This window comes from Arabidopsis lyrata (assembly GCF_000004255.2).
Source record: "Arabidopsis lyrata subsp. lyrata unplaced genomic scaffold ARALYscaffold_3, whole genome shotgun sequence".
Classification (NCBI taxonomy): Eukaryota; Viridiplantae; Streptophyta; class Magnoliopsida; order Brassicales; family Brassicaceae; genus Arabidopsis; species Arabidopsis lyrata.
In genome coordinates, this window is record NW_003302553.1 from 13,795,924 (window position 1) to 13,821,061 (window position 25,138).

Here is a 25,138-nt window from a genome sequence, read left to right on the forward strand (position 1 = left end):
AAGGGGAAAAATGTCTATAAAGCGTAACTTTCAAATTTGGAATGACAAAATACGAACTTTCGAAATGCTTTTTGATAAAATAGTCAAGTTTTGTTGACTTGAACAATTTGGGCATATCGTTAAATTACCGTTAACGGAATTAACTTTCCGTTAAAAGTATCTTTTAAATCGAACTACATCCATGAAGAATCAAACTGCTGAACTTTGAATATAGAAGAAATCTTTATATATAAGTTTTTATGAGTCCAAAAGTTCAGCAGTTTGATTCTTCATGCATGCAATTCATAGACTCTGCACAATCGAACTTTTTTTAATTTATTGCATATATTTTTAATTAATTGTATATTATTATTTGTTAGTATATATATGCTATGTTTGCTGTTATACCAAACTCTTGTCGTATATTTAATTTTCTATATTCCATAAGTTTCTATTTTTTATAAGGTAGGAAAAAATAATTTCTAAATATAGAAAAAATCTTTATATATAAACTAAACATTTGAAATGTCAAAATATATATTTATGGTAAGTATATTTAATATTTGTATATGTTTGGATTTTTCTTTTTTATTTATGTTATTTTTAATTTATTGCATATATTTTAATGAATTGTATATTTCTATTTTAGTATATATATACTAGATCCTGAGACCGTGCGGGTTGTAAGTTTTAGTATATGGTTTTGGTTAAAGTTTGTAATAAAAAATTTTTGTGAGTGAAATGCATAATAGAATATATATCATAAACTTATCATAATATTTGATAAATTTTTAATTTGTGTTTATAAAATAGTGTGTTGTTGAAGTTTGTATATATATTCTGTTTAATTTTTTATTATTTTAATTTTTAAAATAATTTAGCATAAGAAAAAACAAATTTTATGTGTTTATTAAAATGTATAGTTTGGTGCATAATAAATAATTGGAATTGTAGGATAATTCATGTATGTAAAATTTATAATTCAAATATTAAGATTTTAAAGATTATGAAATTAATAACTTGTAAATTAAATAATTGGTAATGAAATATAAATCTTTATAATTTAATACATTGTAATTAAAAATATGATTTTGCAAACACCGAACATGGTGCAACTGACGGTCCAAGAGTGGAGACTCTTGCCATCAACGAAGTACGGTCGTCATGATAATCCTTGAGTCCAACCTTTTAACTTATCACATTCAGTCATTCACAATCATGATCATGAACCAGTTCATTCTATAATTTAAATCAGTTCACTTAACTATTTTTACGATTTCACCATCCATTCATAACTTTCCACTAGATAACAACCCGCACTTTGTGCAGAACAAAACGATTATTAACAAATTTTAATGTATTGATGTTATTAATGGTGTTCGATTTTTATATTATTAGATAAACGGTGGTGTATTAATGATTACTAAGATTAGTGAAATTTTTATTTATGTATATATTAATGTTTATGTTTATCATAATTTATGATATATATCTTAGTATATTAATCAATATACAATATATTAGGTACTCCATTTTGTATAGATTTGTATATCTTAATTGCATATTTTAATTGTATTTTTCATTTTAATTAATTGAGTAAAATAAAAAAACATAAATTAAGTGGAAAATAAATATAAGTAAAACTAATGGCAAAATCAGTAAATATCTTAGTAAATTGTGGGTTTTTAATTAAATTGATTGAGAAGCGCTATGAGAACGACACGTCAGCATGACATTTTTGTTAATCACACATGAAAATAAGGTTATTTTTTAAAAATGCTTCTCAATTAATATATAAGAGATAAATGCATAAGACATGATGCCAAAATCAATCATGAATCAAAACATATATATTCATAAAATCCACAATTAACTTACATATGCATAAATCATCAAGGTATATATCAACTGCTTGCTTTTCGTGTTATTTTGATGAACGACACATGATTTCACAACCCAAAAAGATGAAAAGTTTATCAAAACTTTTGTGGAAGCAGATAGTCACCTAGCTATCGGGATTGTTCTATTCTGCCTATCAACAGTTCAGGTAGGTTTAAATTAACAATAAGTGTTTCAATTTCTTATTAAAATGATGCATAATTTAATTGCTTGTGTCACAACAATATAGAGGCAGCTGAAGTAAGAAGAATTAATTTAGTGTGAGCTTAAGAATAACGCATCTAAGACAATAAAATCAGTGGAAATGGTGAAAAAAACAATGCATGGGGTCGAGAAATCTATGTCTCAAATGTGTCTTTAACATCAAATGTGTCTTTCAATTATTTATTTTTGCTATGTAATAAAGTCTTGTGAATTTTTTTTTTACAAATAAACATCCCTTATATATTAATTGAGAAGCATTTTTTTTAAAATAACCTTATCTTCATGTGTAATTAACAAAAATGTCATGCTGACGTATCGTTCTCATAGAGGTTCTCAATCCATTTAATTAAAAACCCAACATTTATTAAGATATTTACAGATTTTACCATTAGTTTTGCTTATATTTATTTTTTCTACTTAATTTATGATTTTTATTTTACTCAATTAATTAAAACGAAAATACAATTAATTAAAACAAAAATAAAATTAAATATGCAATTAAGATATACAAATCTATACAAAATGGAGTACCTAATATTTTGTATATTGATTAATATACCAAGATATATATCATAAATTATGATAAACATAAATGAAAATTTCATTAATGAAAAGTTCACTAATCTCGATAATCATTAATACACCACCGTTTATCTAATAATATAAAAATTGAACACCTTCAATATCATCAATACATTAAAATCGGTTAATAATCGTTTCGTCCCGCACATAGTGCGGGTTGTTATCTAGTTATCACTTATTTACAAAGTGATTAAATGATTATACATTAAACTTATGACCCAAGAGAATATAATGTTGTAGATTGCTTGATATGTGATGTGATAAGCAACGCACATAGTTATTTGAAGCAAAACTAATAATTTATTTGTGCAGGTTGTATTAAAACCAAGGTAAACATGTATGTTTTTGTTAAGTACAGACTAAACAAGGGAGATATTGAATTAGAGAAGGAAGAGAAAGAGTGAAGATCTGAGAATCTATGAAGAACTAGAGAAAGAAGATCAGAAGAAAGGAAAGGAGAAAGGTGAAGAACAAAGAGAAAAGAAAAAGTTTAATTCATTTGTTGTGATCCTTTTCGATAACGATTCTGAAACAAAAGGTAAGGTTAAATAGAAGACAAAACTAAGGAAAACATGCTTAAACAATAAGCCATATACGAAGCCCACGAGGCCCAATTTGTGATCCTATCAATACTCCTCTGGTGAAGTATAGGGGGTAGGAACTGAAATCCATGGAAGAATGTATTAGCTTCATTTGATCATGTCTTTATCATCTTACCAACGAAGATCAAGCTAAAATGCTTCCATTCGCATTTGTCTATCTCCATGGAAGAATGTCTCAGTTGCTTTCTTCTACTCTTCCCTTCTCCACTTTGCCTATTGTAAATTTGTAACGCCCCGACCGCCATCTCTCTTAATGGGTCACACGCCCTCTCTCGGTCCATGGGCCCATTATCTTCCGACGGCCGGTCCGCTACGTTCGGGAGGCTTTAAAGACTTGTTACCGACCCTACAAATCACCACATGGTATTTCCCTGTGTTTTGTCCTCACTCACACAGTTCCGACAATCACTTCCCGGAAAGTCACCCATCTTGAAATTGCTCTACCTCCAGCACCCTTAACTATGGAGTTCTCTCAGGACAGTTGACCGAAAAGATAAGTGCATTTTGGTAACATATGTGGCCAAATCAATTCTTTTAAACATCTTCGCATGCACCACCATATTCTTGAAACCGGGGTGTTACACCTATCACATCTAATCCTTATGGTTCAAAAATATATTAATCAAAACACTTCATAATATATGCAATAAACCCTTTTTTTTTGGTACCATTAACTTTATAAAATTTCAAGTTCTATGTAAAATTAAAATTTTTAAATTTAATACTTGTTTATAAATCCTATACTATTATTTGGGGAGTACAATTTATAATTACCCTTTAATAATCTTCCCCTTTGTAAGTTATTACATTAGAATGCCATTAGAGATAAAAAATTATTGAGTAAATTAATTCAGCTTATTAAGGATAAACAAGTCAAATACTAATTTATGCAATTTAATTAATTTAATTATTAAAAACAAAAATATATTATTAACTTAAAAAAAGAATGACCAATCAAAATGAAAAATTGAAAGGGTTAAAAATTCACATTTGAGTAATATATTTCTTTTAACCAAAAATAAGTTCAACAAAAATTTCGACTGAGTAACGGGTCATTATTTGAATATTTATATTCAATTTCATACATTTATTTTTTGAAATGTATTATTTTATATACTACAATAAGATTTTTAAATATTTTAATTTGCAACATATAAAATTAGTTTTACTTGATATTTTTCAAGAATATCATCAATATTTAAAGAATATCATCAATAAATACTCTAATTTGATTTTTTTTAAAAAATATTTATAATAGACAGTAGGTTAAATATAATATATTATATTAACAAATGAGTTATGATCCTTATAACTGTTTGAATATTTCTATTTAATTTCATATAATTCTTTTTTGAAACTCATAATTTTATATACTACAATAAATATTTTTAAAGATTTTAATTTGGAACATTTTAAAATAGTTTAATTTAATATTTTAATGAATATCATAAATATTTAATAGATTAAAAAGATAAAAAAAATTTTATAAATACTTTAATTTGATTTTCTAAAAGGATATATTTAAAATAGTTATAGTAGGCGGAGGGTTAAATGTAATATATTATATGATATAAAATTATGATCCTTATCATAGACGGCATATTAAGATTATATGATCAGATAGATTAAATAAGGTTGACACCACAAAATATTTGAAAATTTGATTGTGCAAGCAATTTTGGAAATAACAAATAATAGATTGTGCACGCAATATTTTCATTAGGATTCTAAAATAAAAATATAGACTCCACGTACGGGTTAAATTTGGTATATTATATACTAAATATATCTTCATAACATATTCGATTACGCGAATAATTGGTAAATTCCGTAGTTACCTCAAACAAATCTCTATTTCAACAACCAAAAAATTAGAAATTGAAAAAAGAATTTCCAAAATTAATTCAAAATAATAGCTAACTTTCTTAATTAATTAAAAATAATCTACGTTTTAGAAGCGATTCATTTATAATATTTTGATTTTTGATCTAACTGAATTATATGCAATCTCATTTTGTGGTTGTTAATATAAATTAACTCATTGTTCAGACCATATTAATTTATTAAAATAATTTTATTTTTCGTTTTCATACCTTAAAAAAATATATCCATAATTGAGTATAATTAAAAATATATATATTTAATCTAATATTATATATAGGGACTGACAAAAATCTAATTATATTTTTTCAATTACTATTATAATATATCACAACTTTATTCTAAAATATATAATATATAAATTTTGTAATAAATAAAATTTAACCCGTACTGTAGTACGGGTGATGATCTAGTTCCTGTGTATTTTGTATAAGCGAAATTTATACACACTAAAATTTCACATTATTATTAGGGAGACTCACAAAAATGCCCCTTTTTCAATATCTCTTTTCAAAAATGCCCCTTTTGCCTGTCTATTTTTAAAAATACCCTTTTTTATGTACAAAATGACTAAATTACACTTTTTTTAGTAAAAGACATCACAAATATATAAGGAAAACACGAGAATGTGCACACATCAAAATTAAAAATTTGATTTTGTAAAAACTTGTAAAACCTTTAAAATACCTTGTAAAATGTTCCCGCCAAAAATTTTTTTTGCGGGAAAAGTGATTCCGCAATAATTTTTGGCGGGAAAATTTTTGGCGGGAACATTTTACAAGGTATTTTAAAGGTTTTAAAGGGTATTTATAAGGTTTTACAATGTATTTTAAAAGGTTTTACAACGTATTTATAAGGTATTTATAAGATATTATAAGATTTTACAAGCTATTTTATAAGGTTTTACAAGTTTTTTATAAGGTTTTACAAGTTATAAATACCTTATGAAACCTAATAAGTACCTTGTAAAACCTTTTAAAATACATTGTAAAAACCTTACAAAACACTTGTAAATACTCTGTAAAACCTTTAAAATACCTTGTAAATTTTTCCCGCCAAAACAATTTCGCCAAAAAAATTGCAGAATCACTTTTCCCGCAAAAAAAAAATTTGGCGGGAAAATTGCGGGATCACGTTTCCCGCCAAAAATTTGCGGGATCACTTTTCCCGCCAAAGAATATTTTGTATTTTGTGGACCTAATTTTGCTTCAAATAAGGGTAAAATGGTCATTAAAAATTAAAAGAGGGCAAACTTAAAAATGAACTCTTAAAAAGGGTATTTTTGAAAATAGGTATCTCAAAACGGGTATTATTAACAATTTCTCTTATTAATATAGAAAAAAAAACATTTATTTTTGTATTTGTTTTCATCAAATGCAAATGACCGTTTCGGCCGTCTACGGATTGCGACCAAATTAGCTTGATCTGATCGGAAAAAACAGAAGAAAACCCTAGAAACTCCTCCGGATTCGAATTCTCGATTCGATTCAATGTATCAGTGGAGAAAATTCGACTTCTTCGAAGAGAAATACGGAGGTAAGATCCCTGATGATGTGACCGGAGATATACAATGTTGTTCCAGTGGCCGTGGTAAAGTCGCCATCGGCTCTAACGACGGATCCGTCAGCTTCATCGATCGCGGTATCAAGTTCGATTCCGGTTTCCAAGCTCACTCTTCCTCCGTCCTCTTCCTTCAGCACCTCAAGGTATATTGATCCATTCATTCATCACTTTTACATTTCCTGTAGATTTAGCTTCAAATCGAGATTCTGTTTGTTGTTTATGATCAAATTCTAAGGTCAAGTAACAAAATTAACCATTTTTATCGATTCTTTTGGGGTAATTGAATAGCAAAGGAATTTCCTTGTCACCGTTGGAGAAGATGAACAAATATCGCCGCAGCAGTCAGGGATGTGTCTCAAGGTATTTGACCTTGAAAAAGTTCAGGAGGAAGGCACTAGTTCCTCGGCTCCTGAATGCATTGGTATTCTAAGAATATTCACTAATCAGTTTCCTGAAGCTAAGGTACTAAATACTAATAATTTCTTCTTCATTCTAACGAGTCTTTATTAGGTTTGTTGATGGAATATCATGTGCAATTGCAGATTACTTCTTTTCTAGTCTTGGAGGAAGTTCCACCCATATTGCTTATAGCCATTGGCTTAGATAATGGCTGCATTTATTGTGTCAAAGGAGACATTGCAAGAGAACGTATCACTCGGTTTAAGCTTCAAGTGGATGGACGATCTACGATTACAGGCTTGGGGTTCAGGATGGATGGTCAAGCGCTTCTGTTGTTTGCTGTAACTCCAGACTCAGTCAACTTGTTTAGTATGCAGGCGCAACCACCTAAATTGCAGACTTTGGATCATATTGGGGGCAGTGTGAATACTGTTACAATGAGTGACCGCTCGGTATATACTTCTCTACTTGTGACCAAATTTTGTCGTCTTTTGTTGATTATAGAGTTATCTTCTTCTTTCTTCTAGCCAGTTGAAATATGTTGTGTTCTACAGGAATTAATAGTTGGTCGACCTGAGGCTGTTTATTTCTATGAAGTTGATGGACGTGGTCCTTGCTGGGCTTTTGAAGGAGAGAAAAAATTCATGGGGTGGTTCCGTGGCTACCTTATATGTGTTATTGCTGACTCTAAAACCGGGAACACTGTTTTTAATGTCTACGACCTCAGGAATCGGCTTATAGCATATAGTATAGTCGTTGGTAAAGTCTCCAACATGCTCTGTGAATGGGGAACCATAATACTTATAACGGCTGACAAATCATTATTGTGCATCACCGAGAAGGATATGGAAAGCAAGTTAGATATGCTGTTCAAGAAAAACCAGTACACAGTAGCGATTAATCTTGTCCAGAGTCAGCATGCCGATGCTGCTGCTACCGCCAATGTGATGAGGAAGTATGGAGATCATTTGTATGGCAAACAGGACTTTGACGAAGCTATGTCTCAGTACATCAACACAATTGGTTATCTTGAACCATCATTTGTGATACAAAAGTTTCTGGATGCACAGAGGATCTACAATCTTACTAATTACCTGGAGAAGTTGCATGAGAAGGGTCTAGCATCAAAAGACCACACAACTCTTTTGCTAAACTGTTACACTAAGTTGAAGGATGTAGAAAAGCTGAACACTTTCATTAGAAAAGAAGATGGCATCGGTGAGCTCAAGTTTGATGTGGAAACAGCCATTAGGGTCTGTCGTGCAGCTAATTACCATGAGCATGCAATGTACGTTGCAAAAAAGGCAGGAAAACATGAGTGGTATTTGAAAATTTTGCTTGAAGATCTTGGAAACTATGATGAAGCCCTGCAATATGTTTCAAGTCTTGAACCCAGTCAAGCTGGGGTAACAATAAAAGAGTATGGTAAGATTCTTATAGAGCACAAGCCGAAAGAGACTATTGATATACTCATGCGACTTTGCACTGAGCAAGGGACTCCTAATGGTGTGTACCTGTCCATGTTGCCATCACCTGTGGACTTCATCAATGTGTTTGTTCAGCATCCACATTCATTAATGCATTTTCTCGAGAGATATGCTGAAATAGTGAAGGATTCACCTGCTCAAGCAGAAATCAATAACACACTCTTGGAGTTATACTTGTCCAGGGACTTGAATTTTCCATCAATCTCTCTATCAGAAAATGGTCTAGATCAGGACTTAACAGATCATTCAGTAGCACCTGCGGTGTCTAAAGCTGATCCTGAAAAGAGGACAAATACTGATTCAAAGGATGCAATGGAGAAGGATTGTACCGAAAGACAACAGAAGGGACTGGAGTTGCTTAAAATGGCATGGCCGTCAGACCTAGAGCAACCCCTCTATGATGTTGACCTTGCTATAATTCTTTGCGAGATGAATTCGTTCAAGGAGGGACTTCTGTATCTGTATGAAAAGATGAAACTTTACAAGGAGGTTATTGCTTGTTACATGCAGAATCATGATCACGAGGGACTGATTGCGTGCTGCAAAAGATTAGGTGATTCTGGCAAGGGAGGGGATCCGTCTCTTTGGGCAGATCTTCTCAAGTATTTTGGTGAAATTGGAGAGGACTGCTCCAAAGAAGTGAAGGAGGTTCTTACTTATATTGAACGGGATGATATTTTACCTCCAATCATTGTTCTTCAGACCCTTGCAAAGAATCCATGCCTCACACTCTCTGTCATCAAAGACTATATAGCCCGGAAACTTGAACAAGAATCAAAGATAATTGAAGAGGACCGGCGAGCAGTAGAGAAGTATCAGGTTGGTAGTTTCATCATCAATACATTTTTTATTTGTTCATCTAGCCTTATTTTTCAAGTCAACTAGAAAACTTTTCCTCGTTATGCAGACTTTACTTCTTATCCAAAAAGCCGTTTGTGTATCACAATCCTCTCCCAGTGTAAATTCCTAATCAGGTTTTTGAACGGTGCAGGAAACGACAAAAAACATGAGAAAAGAGATTGAAGACCTCAGGACGAATGCCAGAATATTTCAACTTAGCAAGTGCACTACTTGCACTTTTACATTGGATATCCCAGCCGTCCATTTCATGTGTATGCACTCATTCCATCAACGCTGCCTCGGTGACAACGAAAAAGAATGCCCTGAGTGTGCTCCCGAGTACAGATCTCTGATGGAAATGAAGAGAAGTTTGGAGCAGAACTCGAAAGACCAAGATCTGTTCTTCCAGCAAGTGAAAAGCTCGAAAGACGGGTTTTCTGTGATTGCAGAGTACTTTGGGAAAGGAATCATCAGCAAAACTAGTGATGCAACATCATAATTTTCTTCACACCTGAGGGTAACCACTGAATTCAGAAAATATCCCTTCTTTACTTTGATGTAGCAAAGTCAAAATGAGAACATCTAATTTCAAAACAACAATAACTTGGGAGATATTTTCTCATTTATTGATCTGTCTGTTCAGTGAAGGCGGCTAAAACATCTCAAACTCAAGTGTGGCCGACATAAACTTTGTGGCATCTGTGAATCTGAGGTATCCTTTGAATCTACTTTATCGGCTTAGATATTGTGTAAGAGTGAGTTGCTAGTGAAGTTGGGACTGGCTTTATGCTTCTTCTTGTATGCATTTCTAAGAATCTGTGCCATGACTCAGGAAAAGATGCATAGATGTTGACAAGTTATAAAGTTTATTTGTGTGTATGTTTTGGTTTTTATATTTGGAACTCCATAAAGTTAAAGGAGAACGTTTACAGTAAATATGTTGTTGTGTTTGATTTGCACTCATTCTGGTAAAAGACTTGCTCATTTGGAGCAATTTCTAAATAATTGCTCAAGTTCTGTCTCCGGATCATTATGTGACACTCAAGAAATTTATATTTCTATCAAAGCGTATTTTTACAGCGTCCAGTTTTTCTGCTTCTGAGAAACCTCCGAACTCGAAATGGTGGGCGAGCTGTCAGCGTTGCTTGCTCCCTTCGAACACAGGCATCTCCACTCTCTGTGTTAACGGTTCGTTTCTCTCCGTTGACCTGTTCTAGCTGTATTACAGTTTCCAGCCGTTTATCTTTCCCTTGAGCTCTCTATTGGAAATCGAGAGTCTAAACATGGCTGGAACAGATGAGTTTGTTGGGTTTTAAAGGCTGATTGTGACAGTTTTCGGTTTCCGTTGTTGCTTCCCGTAGCTATCTATTTCGTTGTGATCAGAGATCAGGAGTACCTTTTGTTGAAATAATAGGATGATGTTGAGAAACCTTGCTTTATGGATGTGTATAGCTTGTCTGACCTCGGGTTTAGGACAGATGAATCAACTATGTCCTGTGTTATAATTGGGTCGTTTTGGAACGCTCAATCTCAAATGTTCTCCTTCTGTTGTGAAGGATACTCCTTTGTATGTATGGGAGCTTCCGCACAATCTATTCTTACTGGCTGGAAAACTCTCTCTGCGGAGATTGTCTAATTAGAAAAGTGAGGATGAAGGGTTGTCTTGCCGGGTGGATTGATTGGCGGAAAAAGAGAGTTCTTGTTCTTGGTTTTGGCGTTTTAAACTAGTACCTTCCACTTGGGTCATCAGATCAATCTTCCGGGTTTACTTCGATTCGGTTAACATCCTCAGTGAAACTCGCAGGAAAGTTTCAATGCTTCTCGCGATCCTTTTAAAAGCGTAGAAATAGATTCCGCCTGCTAATCTGACGAGGTGAACTTATTGTACCTCCATGATGACGACGAATACAAATTCCCGAAACGGTTCACATATCTTGACTTTAGTATCTGTCTGCTCACACAAAAGAGATTCTCGCTGGGTTTTTTAGATTCAAAGATGAGGATAAAACCAGCACCTTTGAAAAGAGTATTTTCTTTAAGAAGTGCGGATTTGGTAGAGACGGATCTTCATCTAACATAACCGCAGTGATACGAATACTTCCTAATTTATGATTTACATAATAGTTTAGGATTTCCATTTTCTTATTTACTTTTCCTAGAGTATTTTACTTTAGGTTTTATTATAAACTAGATATGGATCCGTGCGTTGCACGGATTTATCGATCGAAATTTTCATTTTTTTTTTTTTTTTTTGAACACCGAAATTTTCATTTTTAATTTTTATTTTTACAAGCTTAACTAAAATTATATAAAAATATGTTTTAATTTTAGAAAATGTATCGTTTTAGTTATTTTTAAATATAGATTAATTATGCATAATGTGTAATATAAAATACTATTTGTAGTTTTGTTTATTATATTTTATAGTAAGATATTTAATAAATGTTCATATTTGTATTACTGAATTTTAATAAATTATATAACACTTTCTAATTTCAATGTGGGCAAAATGGAAACAAAATTGTGACAATATGAGACAGTCTATATCCACATCATGTAACTTTACTTGATAATATGAGAAATCCTCAAAACAAAAAGACAAATTCATAAGGAATTAGGGAATATGCACTAAATAACCTAAGACTAAAAAAGAATTAAGAAAATAATATTAACTAAACAATGTCTATTTGTTATATGGTTTTTGTCAGTTTTTGGCCCATATTACCCATGAGTTATTCGTTGTCTCTATTTTCTTTCTCCTCGCCGGCGAGAAGTCTCAAATATCTCTTCTTTTCTCATTAGATTTCTCTTATTTTTGCTCGATCTCCTTTTTTTTTCCTTCTCTCCTTCTCGTTGGATTTCTTCAACATCATATTTTTTTTTCCATACCACTATTTCTTTTATTCGTCACCGAGTCTCACTACTCCGACCCACTATGCCACCACCACAACTAAATCTCACAATCATCATCACCATCAGTACTAAATGTCACTAATTCTGAGCCACCAGCTTCATCAATATTTACCGCCACACCACCAAGCTTGAACCACCGTTATCAACACCAACATCATCATTACCGCATCTTCCCCTCTTTCTCCAACTGCTCTTATTTCCCCACCTTCTTTATCTCCTCTGACATCGGGTCGAGCTTCTACGATAACAACTCTATTTTATGTCCATCGTCATTCATAATTCTTAATTTGACTACATCGTCATATATTCTTAATTTGTCTGTCTATATATTTGTTTATCTATAGAGGTGAGTATTTAGAATCCATTTTTTCTAGGATTAATAATTGATTATAAAATTTCTTTAATTATCATATTATACAATAAGATTGTATAATTTCATAAATCTTTTTTAATTTTAAAGAAAATAATCTTTTTTTTTAAGAATTAGTAGCTTTAAATTAGAATCAGTTAATAATTTATTAATTTCTATTTTTATTTAATAAGATACATATATTTTCCTTATAATTATCTTCTTTGCTTTCTAAAAATTACTTTTTATAAGATATATATGTATAGTTGCCTTATAATTTTTTTCGTAAATTTCTATTGTTATTTCATAAGATATATATATAATTATATATATATATATATATATATATATATGTATAGTTGCCTTATAATTTGAATGTATAGTTGCCTTATAATAAGATACTTATAATTTTCTTATAAATTTTTCTTAAAACAAATATTTTTTTGTTTTTACACGTTGATAACATGTGTGTATAGTTTCCTTATATATTTTTAAAAATAAGTAAAAAGAAAATTTTGTTTAACAGTGTCAAAATCTGATATCGATAAATTTGACATGTGGCACGATCATATGAGTTATTAACTTTGAAAACTATACTTTATTAGATAAGGGTTAGGTTTTGTTTGTGAAACCTATCCAAGTAATTGAGAGCTTTGGAGGATTCTATCGGGTTAGAACCTAGTTCTCTTTGGGGAGTTCATACTCTTCTTACTCTAGCGTTTTGTTTGTCTACTATTATAATAAAGGTTTTGGTTTGAATTGGATTCTATCTCTAACACGCAGTCTTCGATAATCAGGCTTGGCCCGCGACCCATTTCCAAGATACATGGGTATTGGGCTTCAAAAATTTTGAAGATTTTTAGTAACAAAATTAGGCCCCAAATTGTTTTTGTTATTGCATAAGTAGGCCTCAGTTTTTTCGAAAGTTTTAGATTTTATCCCAAATTTTAAATTTTATCTATTTATTATTGCAAAAATAGGCCTCATTTTTCTGAAGTTTTAAGAGTTGATCTCAAATTTTAACTTTTATCGATAAAACCCACAAAAAAAAAATTATTTTGTATGGGGCCTCATATTTATCTGGGCCGGCACTGTCGATAATATAAGTAGATCTTTTTTGCTTGCATTCTCCAACTACTCTGAGTTTTAAGATGTTTTGTTACCTCCAAGACGCTTCTACCTCAGTGGCAAGATCGGTCTTGTTCATATCAAGTTCCTTTCTCAGAATCGCGGTAATATCCTTAAACAGGTTTTGTCTTGATACTTTACTTTGATTTTGTTTGCAGTTACTCATATTTGACTCTAGTACTGAAGGACACCGCTTACTCTGTGAGTCACATTGGGAGGATTTAAACTCTGAATAGTTTAGTTATTGATATTATCAATTTAATCACGACTGTCATCTTTTGATCTGAGTTTATATTATATAAAAAAAAAACAAGATTCTAGTTTCTGTCTATTATAGTAATAAACAAAGTATGATGGACCATACTTAATATATTAACTGATTCTTGATTATGTTTCAGCTCTCATTCACTTTGAGCAACAATGGCAGCAATTATCAGCGTTGACTTTCAGAACTGTTTCTTCTTCATCCTCCTATGCCTCTATTGACATGTATATAGTTACATATACTTGTATATAATAGCATTGGTTAAGGACTCTGGAATTGTTCGGTTTATTATCTAATTAAGGGTTTAACCATGTGGTTATTTCTGGTTTAGTGAGCTTGTGTTGTATATGAACGTTGTAACAACCTCTTGAATCATTAATGAGAAATATGAGTTTTTCCCAAATTCTCTCTCGATCATGTTTCACTAATATGGTATCAGAGCAATTTCCGTTATTTTTCCGGTGATCGTTGATCGGAATCTTCTCATTCTTCTTTCTTTTCTTCGTTTTTTTTTCTTCATTATCTTGCTCCGGTTGTTGCGACGATTCCAAAATTTGCGAAGATTGCTTATCGATTGAAGCTTCAAATCACCTTTGTGAGCTCCGATTTCAGTTTCTTTACGCATCTGAGCTTCGTTCTGCAACTATGGCGAAACAAAAGAAGAAAACACCAGCTCGGAATCAATCTCCTGTATCGGATTACTCGCCGATGAAGACTCGTGCTGGATCCTCGATTCCAGGTGGCGATGACATCGCGATAACTCCGATCACTCAGATTCCGGCTAATCGAGACAAATCGGCGATTTCTGCGGGGATGGAGTCGTTTGATAATGCTCATAGTCCTTTCTTTCTTCATTCTGCGGATCATCCAGGTCTATCCATTGTTTCTCATACTCTTGATGGTACGAATTACAACAATTGGTCAATTGCTATGCGAATGAGTCTAGATGCGAAGAATAAATTGAGTTTCGTAGATGGATCTCTTCCTAGGCCTAATGTTGATGATCGTTTATTCAAAATCTGGAGTAGATGTAATAGTATGGTGAAGGCTTGGTTATTGAACGTGGTTAATAAGGAGATTTATGATAGCATCTTGTATTATGAGGATGCTGCTGAAATGTGGAATGATCTTTTTCTGCGATTTAGAGTCAGTAATCTTCCAAGGAAGTATCAACTTGAGCAGGCCATTGGTAATCTCAAGCAAGGCAATCTTGATTTGTCAGCCTATTACACTAAGAAGAAGACACTATGGGAACAGTTGGCTAACACCAGGATTCTCACAGTCAAGAAGTGTAACTGTGATCATGTCAAGGAGCTCTTGGAAGAAGCTGAAACAAGCAGAATCATTCAATTTCTTATGGGCCTGAATGACAATTTTGCTAATATTAGAGGTCAAATCCTGAATATGAAACCAAGACCGTGTTTAACAGAGATCTACAACATGCTAGACCAAGATGAAAGTCAGCGGATGGTTGGAGGTAATTCCTCTTCTTCATTTACCAATCCTTCTGCTTTCCAGGTTCAGACATCTTCTGTTACTCCGGATAATTCTCAAGTATTCTTGGCTCAAGGTGGATTTAAGAAACCTAAATGCTCACATTGTCATAAGATTGGTCACACAGCTGATAAGTGTTACAAGTTGCATGGATACCCTCCTGGTTCTGGTCCAAAATGGAAGCAACCTCAGAACATTGGGTCTACAAATCTTGCTGCAACACACATTCAGTCTAATCCTGATCCGAAGGTTGATCATGGAGATTCTCATGAGGACATGTCAAATGATCAAATACAGAGTATGATTTCGTATCTGAGTTCCAAGCTTCATTCTGCAGTTGTTGAACCTCCCACACCTCCTCAGCCTTGTGCTTCGACTTTAACTTCTGTACCTGTAATCTCACAGATTTCGGGTACCTTCCTACCTCTTTACTCAAATTCCTATTACGACATGCTTGTTTGTTCATTATCTACAGAACCAGCAGTGTCTCCTAGAGCTTGGGTATTAGATTCAGGTGCTACTCACCATGTCACACATAATAGAGCCTTATACCTAGAGTATAGACCACTTGATAGAACCTTTGTTACTCTCCCTAATGGTTATACTGTTAGAATAGTGGGCATAGGTTTGATCAAGTTGACTGATGCTATCTCTCTCTATGATGTGCTTTATATTCCAGAATTCAAGTTTAACTTGATGAGTGTTAGTGTTTTAACAAAGACATTAAGAACTAAAGTGAGTTTTACATCTGATGCATGCTTTATTCAGGATCTTACACAGGAGTTGATGATTGGCAAAGGAAATGAAGTTGGGAATTTATATGTCTTGCATTTCAATGAATTAGATCACTCTGTTTCTTTAAAAGGTACTACTGTTATACCTTCTATAGCTCCTGTCAATGTGAATGCCATTGTTGATTCTATTACATGGCATAAAAGACTAGGACATCCTTCTCAATCTAGAATAGACTTACTTTCTGATGTATTGAGTTTAAAAGTTTTAAAGGAAAATAAAGAACAATTGCATACTTGTCATGTTTGTCATTTATCTAAGCAAAAGCACTTACCTTTTCATTCTAGACAGAACATGTGTAATGAACCTTTTGAATTAATTCATATTGATACTTGGGGTCCATTCTCTGTTGAAACTAGGGATGGTTATAAATATTTTTTGACCATTGTAGATGATTATAGTCGTGCTACTTGGATTTTCTTGATGAAACTAAAGTCTGATGTCTTGTTTGTTTTTCCAAACTTTGTTCACATGGTTGAAACTCAATATAACACGAAAATAAAGTCTGTTAGATCTGATAATGCACATGAATTGAAATTTGATGCATTGTTTTCTGAAAAAGGCATTATTGCATATCACTCATGCCCTGAAACTCCGGAACAAAATTCTGTAGTAGAGAGAAAGCATCAACACATCTTGAATGTTGCTAGAGCACTTTTATTTCAGTCCAATGTTCCTTTAGAGTTCTGGGGGGATTGTGTATTAACAGCAGTGTACCTAATCAATAGACTACCAACCCCTGTTTTAGATAACCAGTCTCCTTATGAGAAACTTACAACCAAACTACCAGATTATAACTTTTTAAAAAGCTTTGGATGTTTGTGTTATAGTTCTACTTCTCCTAAGTCTAGACATAAATTTGATCCTAGAGCAAAGGCTTGTGTTTTTCTAGGTTATCCTAGTGGTTACAAGGGGTATAAGCTATTAGATTTGGAGACACACGCTGTATCTGTTTCAAGACATGTCATCTTTCATGAGGAAATTTATCCCTTTGTATCGTCCACTATCAAGGATTCTACAAAATTTTTCTTTCCTCTATCACCAAAACCTGCTATACCCGATGTATTGCTTAATGAGCAAACATCATCTGATGCACCCCATAATCAGGATGTGACATCTTCTGAGGCTTTGGTTCCTTCTGAATCCAAGTCTCGCAGACAAAGAAAACCCCCAAAACACATGCAGGACTTTCATTGTTATAACTTTACTAGTAATATTGTACATCCTATATCAAACTATATTTCTTATTCCAATTTATCTGAGCCTTTTCATGCTTTTATTAATATCATCACAAATGAAAACCTACCCCAAAGATATTCAGAAGCTAAGGATTTTGAGGTGTGGTGTAATGCAATGAAAGATGAAATTGGAGCAATGACACGGACTCAGACTTGGAATATTTGTAGTTTGCCTCCTGATAAGAAAGCGATTGGTTGTAAATGGGTTTACACAATCAAGTATAATGCTGATGGGAGTATTGAAAGACATAAGGCCAGATTGGTTGCTAAAGGGTTTACACAACAGGAGGGCTTAGATTATGAAGAAACTTTTTCCCCTGTTGCCAAGTTAGCCTCTGTCAGGTTGCTATTCATTCTTGCAGCTAAGATGAGATGGTCTGTTAGTCAAATTGATATTTCTAATGCATTTCTTAATGGAGATTTGGATGAAGAAATATACATGAAAGTTCCACCAGGGTATGCTGATTTGCAGGGTATTTCTTTACCTCCTAGAGCTGTTTGTAGGCTGAACAAGTCAATATATGGTTTGAAACAGGCTTCCAGACAATGGTTTAAGAAACTTTCGTCAACCCTTGTCATGATGGGTTTTGATAAGTCTGTTGCAGAACACACACTTTTCATTAAGTATAGTGATGGTGTTCTACTTGGAGTTCTGGTTTATGTAGATGATATATTGATTGTCAGCAATAAGGATGATGCAGTGGTTGATTTTATCAATGAATTGCAGTCATATTTCAAGCTCAGAAATCTTGGTCCGGCTAAGTATTTTCTTGGATTGGAGATTGCTAGAACAGAAGCTGGGATCTCTCTTTGTCAAAGAAAATATACATTGGAGTTGTTATCAACTACAGGATTCTTAGGCAGTAAGCCATCTACTATTCCTATGGATCCTAGTGTGAAGTTGACTAAAGAAGTTGGTGTTCCTTTAACAGATCCGACTCAGTATCGCAAATTGGTGGGCAAGCTAATGTACCTGCAGATTACAAGACCTGATATCTCTTTTGCTGTCAATAAATTGTGTCAGTTTTCTCATGATCCTAGAGATATTCATCTCACTGCTGTTCACAAGGTGTTGCGCTACTTGAAAGGTACTGTAGGTCAAGGCATATTCTATCCAGCCGACACTAATTTTGATCTCAGAGGTTTCTCGGATGCTGATTGGGGAACTTGTACAGATGATAGAAGATCTGTTACTGCTTATTGTATGTTCATTGGTGAATCTTTGTTATCCTGGAGATCAGTGAAACAGGACACAGTGTCATGTAGCTCGGCTGAATCAGAATTCAGGGCTATGGCATTGGCTTCTAAAGAATTGGTTTGGCTTTCAAGGTTGATGATTGATTTGAAAGTTCCTTTTACCAGACCGGCATATCTTTATTGTGATAACACTGCGGCTTTGCATATCGCAAACAATTCTGTGTTCCATGAGAGAACAAAGCATGTGGACTTAGATTGCTACAAAATTCGTGAATACATTGATTGTGGCTTTCTGAAGACAATGTATGTCAAGTCTGAACATCAACTTGCTGATGCTTTGACCAAACCTTTGCATCCTGCACTTTTCCATAGTCTCATTGTCAAGATGGGAATCTGCAACATCTTTGCACCTTCATCTTGAGGAGGGCTATTGACATGTATATAGTTACATATACTTGTATATAATAGCATTGGTTAAGGACTCTGGAATTGTTCGGTTTATTATCTAATTAAGGGTTTAACCATGTGGTTATTTCTGGTTTAGTGAGCTTGTGTTGTATATGAACGTTGTAACAACCTCTTGAATCATTAATGAGAAATATGAGTTTTTCCCAAATTCTCTCTCGATCATGTTTCACTAATATTTCTCACTCTTGTGTTACTCTATCTTCTTCAAGAAACCAAAGGACTCGCGAGGCTGTGATCTTCCTCCAAGCCCTCCTTCTCTTCTAATCATTGGTCATCTTCACCTTCTCCTCTCTACTCTAACCCACAAGTCTCTTCAAAAACTCTTCTCCAAGTATGGACCTCCTCCATCTACGGATCTTTAGTGTCCCCATCATTCTCGTCTCTTCAGCCTCAGTGGCCTACGAGATCTTTAAGCTCCATGACGTGAACGTCTCCTCTCGCGGTGTTGCTGCAATCGATGAGTCCCTCCTGTTTGGATCTTCTGGCATCGTCAATGCTCCTTATGGAGATTACTGGAAGTTCATGAAGAAGCTAATTGCCACTAAGCTGCTCCGACCACAATCACTCGAGAGGTCACGAGGTATCCGTAATGAAGAGCTAATGCGGTTTTACAACAGGCTTCTCGATAAGGCGAGAATGACCGAGGCGTTGAGATCAGTAAGGAAGCAATGAAGCTTGTGAACAACACCTTGTGCAGGATGAGTATGGGAAGAAGTTTTTCAGAGGAAAATGGTGAGGCAGAGAAAGTCAGGGGATTGGTGGATGAATCTTATGCATTGACCAAGAAGATGTTCCTCGCAGCTTTATTGCGCAAGCCGATCAAGAAGTTTGGGATCTCACTATTCGAGAAGGAGATAATGGGTGTTTCAGACAGATTCGATGAGCTGCTAGAGAGAATTCTTGTGGAACACAACGAGAAACTACACGAGGAGCATCAAGGTACGGATATGATGGATGTGTTGTTGGCAGCTTATGGAGACGAAAACATAGAGTATAAGATCACTAGGAATCATATCAAGTCGTTTTTCGTGGTAAATATTCCTGTGAGGTCGATTTCATTTGAGGATCCATATGAAATTTACTTATAAATGTTTTGTGTCTTTTTACTGCAGGAGCTTTTCGTTGGAGGCACTGATAGCTCGGTGCAAACAACACAATGGACAATGGCGGAGATCATTAACAACCGTAACGTTCATGAGAGAGTAAGAGAAGAAATTGATTCCGTTGTAGGGAAAACAAGGTTGATTCAAGAAACGGATCTCCCGAACCTCCCTTACTTGCAAGCGGTAGTCAAAGAAGAACTAAGATTGCATCCACCGGGACCTCTCTTGGTAAGGACATTCCAAGAAAGATGCGAGATCAAAGGGTTTTACATACCGGAGAAGACAACACTCGTTATTAATGCTTATGCTGTGATGAGAGATCCTGATTCTTGGGAAGATCCTGACGAGTTTAAGCCGGAGAGGTTTCTAAGTTCTTCAAGTGGGAAAGATGAGGAGAAAGAGCAAGCGTTTAAGTACCTTCCTTTTGGCGGCGGTAGGAGAGGATGTCCTGGAGGTAATCTAGCTTATATATTTGTAGGAACCGCAATTGGAGTGATGGTACAGTACTTTGACTGGAAAATCAAAGGAGATAAGGTCAACATGGAAGAGACTTATGAAGGAATGAACCTAAGCATGGTTCATCCGCTTAAGTGCACACCAGTTCCTCGAAGCCAACCTTTTTATTAATCTTACTTCTAATCTCCATATATACCAAGTTCTTGACACTCATATCGAAAACATTCATAAGGCTGCTTTCTTCTGTTCTATATATCTTTAAAGACGTTCGATTACATTTTCAAACTTTTATGTTTGTTATATTTGAAAGTGTAATATTCATATGCGAAAAAACTGAAGATTAATGCATTATATCTAAGCTTATCTAAGTTATTATTTTTCTTTGTTTTACACAAAATCTTAGTATTTTCAAGAAACTTTGTATACAACTATTTCACCTTTGTTTCTTCACCTTTTACATCAATGCCACAAATGTGTCGTTTTAATACAAATACATAAGAACATTCTAAAATTTTGGTTCTTTTGCCAATGGTCTTTGTGACTGTTATCAAAGTTGTCCTGTATCGGAGAATAGACAATATGTGGCCTGGGCAACTAATCGAAACGAAAGTACCGATCCGGAACCGAAGCAAAAAAAAAACGAACCGAAATTTGAAAATACCAGAATGGATTCTAAATTTCTAAAACCGAAAGAATCGGAACCAAACCAATATCGGACAAAAGTATTTCGGATACCCGAAAATATCCGAAATATAATTATATATCGAAAATATTAGTTATTTTTAGAACGAATAATAAAAAATATCCGAAAAATATATATAATTACCAAAAAATACCCGAAAATAACTAAAAGATCCGAAACAAAATAACCGAATAAATACTTAACTTTCAAACCGAAAAAACCGAAACCGAACCAAAATTTTAAAATATCCGAACTGATCCTAAATCCTAGAACCAAAACCGAACCGGAACTAATCCGAATACAGTAGACAAGGTACTGGAACTAATGATAGTAGACGTTTAGTACTGGATCTAACCAAATTGAAAAGGTTAAGAAATTAAATGGTCATTTTCCCATAGAACCACTCTAATTATTTAACATCAGTATATAACTAAAAACATTGTAAAACAGCGGGAGATGTGTTTGGGGGAAGAAGATGGCGAGGAAGAGAGACAGTCCCAAGCTTATCAAAATCAAAGACGCCATTAATCTCATCAACCAACAAGTTAGTCTCATTGGTATCGTTCTTGAACAAAGAGAACCAAAACAATGTCGCAACAATGGTAATCCAAACCCACAAATTTCTTCTTCTTCTTTTTTTTTCCCCACAAATTTTCGTGTCTTCGTCAATCAAATACAGAGAATTTTGCTTGAATCTATAATCTACTGTTGTCACTTATCAATTATTGAATCTAAGTGGATTTGTCTTGTGAAAACCCTAAAAGTTTTTACTTTTGTGTGGGATTGATTCGAAAATCTGAAAGTTGGAAACTTTTTTTACAATTTTAGATTGGATTTGTACGCTAAGGATAATTGATGATACGTATCCAAGTCCTGGATTTACTGTGAATGTATTTAGTAACACTCTTGAAGAGCTTCCTCAAATCAAGAACCACGACGACATGATTCTCTTTACATGCATCAAGGTACAAAGACTCTGTCTTCATTTTCTTCCTTGTGCTTTTGATTTTTGTGGAGGTAAAGTTTGGATTTTTGTTTTTGTAGATGCAAACTTTTGATAGTGGAAAAAGAGTAAATGCTGCTTGTAATAAAAGGGTTTCTTCGTTTGCGCTGTTCGAAGGTGCGGATTTTGTTTGTTATCAATGTACTTCGAATTTTCATGAAGAAGAAGCACTATACAAGAGTGCGATGGCTGATCTACGCAAATTTTTTGCTAGTTGTAGCGAAGTTGTTAGAGGTAACAATGTGAGCTTGTTTTGCTTTCAACTTTGTGTATTATGTCAGGATTTATACAGTCTCAGTATTAGAGTCTGCCGCGGTGTAATGATGCGCAAGAACTCTTCAATGGCTTTAGATAGGTTAAGATCGATACTGAATGAAGAACTTTGAATGATTCTCATAAGCTTTTTATTTTTATTTTTTTGTTTCTTTAGCTTTGCAGAGTATATCTTACAGGACAGAACCCTGCTCTGTAGAAACTTTTTCATTCTTGAGAGAGATCAAGAAAGGAAAACGCTTTGATTTGGTGTGCAGGGTAATATACTCTTAACTTACATGTGACTGTGTAACTCTCTTAATATAGCACTTGATGGTTTCTTATCCTTTTGGTCAAATTATATCTTTTGATGACTGATCCTAGCCTGTTTTCTGCTGTTTCTTTTAATGGAGATTCTCCATGCCGATGAAGATATGAGCTCCGTTTTTGTTTGGGATGGAACTGATGCACCCCCAGCATCTATTCTGGCAAAGTGAGTATTTCAAGGAAAAGTTTTTTGAAATTCTCGGATTATCGATTAGCACTGCACTGCATGCTTACTCTTTTTCTATTTGGTGTACAATGTTGGCTATCAACAGGAGAAGTGAAGAAGACAAGGCATTTAGCAGTCTCTCTGTTCATACTTTACTGTCAAGAGATATATTGCTCAGCTTCCCAACTGTTGGAACGATCTTGAGAGTTTCTCTAAGCAGTCATCTATTTCATCGGGTTAAACCTGGTGATTGGGTAGAACTTTACCAGTTACTCTTTGAAGTTGATAAGGGATCTTGGGTAATCAAAGTTACCAACTCTACAAAGGTTCGTCATCTCGCTCAAGATGATTGTTTAGTTGAAAAGATCATGAGGTTAGTACTTCTTGAGGTTTCTTTCGCTAATTACTTCCGATTCTGCTTACCACGAGAATCTCTTACTTTTTTGTTTTCTTTTTTATCTTATGTTCCCAAAACTAGGCTATATAATAAGAGAATATCATCAAAATTGGGACACATTCCGTTCTGGTGTTTTCCGTCACCTCCTGGATTAACAGGTTGCAATACTCTTATCACTCTCTTAAAAGAAAACTTCTCCTTAAGAAGCAGGATTTAATCTCAACACTTCTTTTTGCTTTCTTGATCATTAGACAGACTTCTTTAACATTCTTGGTGTCTTGCAGAGACAGATGAGAATTGTGCCCCATTTGTTACACTTATGGACATCATAACATTCCCCAAGGTACCATTTATGAGTCTAATTTTCTGTATTCCCTGAAAAGATTTAAATAATACTTTTCTGTGCTCGCCTACGCTGTTATTACAGGTTACATGCAAGTACAGATGCATTGTTCGGGTTGTAACTGCATATCCTTGGCAAGTAGATGATTTTTGTTCAAATGAGAATCGCCATCACCGAGTTTTGTTGACTCTGGAGGATCCAACAGCGACTTTAGAGGCTTTCTTATGCGACAAAGACGCTGTAAGTACGTCATTTGGTCTATATGCATCTAAACTGTCAACACAGATTTCTCTGATACCCTAATCTAGAGTATTATTGGCAGGAGTACTTTTGGGGTTTAGGGTATCATGACACAGAGACATTGAGGAAGAAGCGGAATTGGTTGCTCGGAATAAGGGAAAGCTTGAACTTTGTGGCTCCAAGAAATCCACCATGGATAGAGTGCTGCATCCTCTCCTACTATACTAACAAAGCTGACCCGTGGAAAACCAGATTATACAGAATCTTTGGTACTAGACTACTTGATTAAGCTTTTTTAGTTTTTAAAAGACTAAAAAGTTTAGTATTAGGGCTTAGATCATGTTAAGAATGTTGGATGTTGCTGACTTTAGTATGGTAGTTGTGTTGTTTTATTTCATTAAGAACTTGTAACCAAAAGAACATCTTCATGATATAAACCAAATCCAACAACTGAACACAAAAATATCAAACTTGTAACCAACTATGGATGAAGAACCCTTTACCTCTCAAATGGTAATCATTACACATTTCTTCCTCAGTTGGTTGCCCGAAGCTTTCTTTTGCGGTTTCTGATGTCTCTTTCTCAGTCTTAGTTCTGAAGGTTTTATTTGCACCCATGAGATGGCCTCTGTACACAGCCACAAATATAGAGTCCAGAGTGTTCAAATCTCAGAGGATTCATTTACATTTAAGGTGACGATTTTGGAGCTACTACCAGAGATTCTACATTGTCTGATGTTTCCGTGTTCCGAACTCGAAACTTCATCATATCCTTAATGATTTTCATCATCTGAAATGCTGCTATTATTCTCTTCACTACTTCTCGAATCCTCAGGTCCCTTGGCTACTATTGACCGGGCTGCTGATCCAGCAGTAAGCATTGTGTGGC

At 34.2% G+C, this 25,138-nt stretch overlaps 3 protein-coding genes across 4 annotated transcripts; all 3 read left to right on the forward strand.

Annotated features, from left to right (window-relative positions):
* Positions 1 to 6,492: 6,492 nt before the first annotated feature.
* On the forward strand, positions 6,493 to 10,502 carry LOC9321860 (vacuolar protein-sorting-associated protein 11 homolog). Its single transcript, XM_021031398.1, has 6 exons — positions 6,493 to 6,853; positions 6,999 to 7,172; positions 7,253 to 7,561; positions 7,664 to 9,415; positions 9,588 to 9,953; positions 10,080 to 10,502. Exons 1-5 carry the CDS (start codon positions 6,638 to 6,640, stop codon positions 9,933 to 9,935), a joined length of 2,799 nt encoding a protein of 932 aa, XP_020887057.1. The 5' UTR covers positions 6,493 to 6,637; the 3' UTR covers positions 9,936 to 9,953; positions 10,080 to 10,502.
* Positions 10,503 to 19,057: 8,555 nt separating this feature from the next.
* LOC9319750 (cytochrome P450 705A5) lies at positions 19,058 to 21,111 on the forward strand. The gene is given in 3 exon segments (XM_021031130.1): positions 19,058 to 19,923; positions 19,926 to 20,311; positions 20,393 to 21,111. Coding segments are annotated over 3 exon segments (1,314 nt in total). The 5' UTR covers positions 19,058 to 19,613; the 3' UTR covers positions 21,011 to 21,111.
* An 831-nt stretch (positions 21,112 to 21,942) lies between these two features.
* LOC9319751 (protection of telomeres protein 1a) lies at positions 21,943 to 24,730 on the forward strand. 2 transcript variants are annotated; one of them, XM_021031129.1, is made up of 10 exons: positions 21,943 to 22,123; positions 22,350 to 22,486; positions 22,566 to 22,758; positions 22,955 to 23,055; positions 23,190 to 23,269; positions 23,376 to 23,642; positions 23,748 to 23,824; positions 23,951 to 24,009; positions 24,094 to 24,253; positions 24,332 to 24,730. In XM_021031129.1, the coding sequence occupies exons 1-10, from the start codon at positions 21,997 to 21,999 to the stop codon at positions 24,358 to 24,360; spliced, it is 1,230 nt and encodes a 409-aa protein (XP_020886788.1). In that variant the 5' UTR covers positions 21,943 to 21,996; the 3' UTR covers positions 24,361 to 24,730. The 2 variants fall into 2 exon arrangements, with proteins under 2 accessions (XP_020886788.1, XP_020886787.1); XM_021031128.1 differs by having other exon boundaries at positions 24,094 to 24,249.
* The last annotated feature ends 408 nt before the right edge of the window (positions 24,731 to 25,138 follow it).

Coding starts and splice junctions, on each gene's coding strand:
- LOC9321860 (XM_021031398.1), top strand. CDS start 6,638: ATGTATCAGTGGAGAAAATTCGACTTCTTCGAAGAGAAATACGGAGGT. Junction 6,854..6,998: donor TCTTCCTTCAGCACCTCAAG/GTATATTGATCC, acceptor GTAATTGAATAG/CAAAGGAATTTCCTTGTCAC. Junction 7,562..7,663: donor TTACAATGAGTGACCGCTCG/GTATATACTTCT, acceptor TGTGTTCTACAG/GAATTAATAGTTGGTCGACC.
- LOC9319751 (XM_021031128.1), top strand. CDS start 21,997: ATGGCGAGGAAGAGAGACAGTCCCAAGCTTATCAAAATCAAAGACGCC. Junction 22,487..22,565: donor TTCTCTTTACATGCATCAAG/GTACAAAGACTC, acceptor TTGTTTTTGTAG/ATGCAAACTTTTGATAGTGG. Junction 23,270..23,375: donor CCAGCATCTATTCTGGCAAA/GTGAGTATTTCA, acceptor GGCTATCAACAG/GAGAAGTGAAGAAGACAAGG.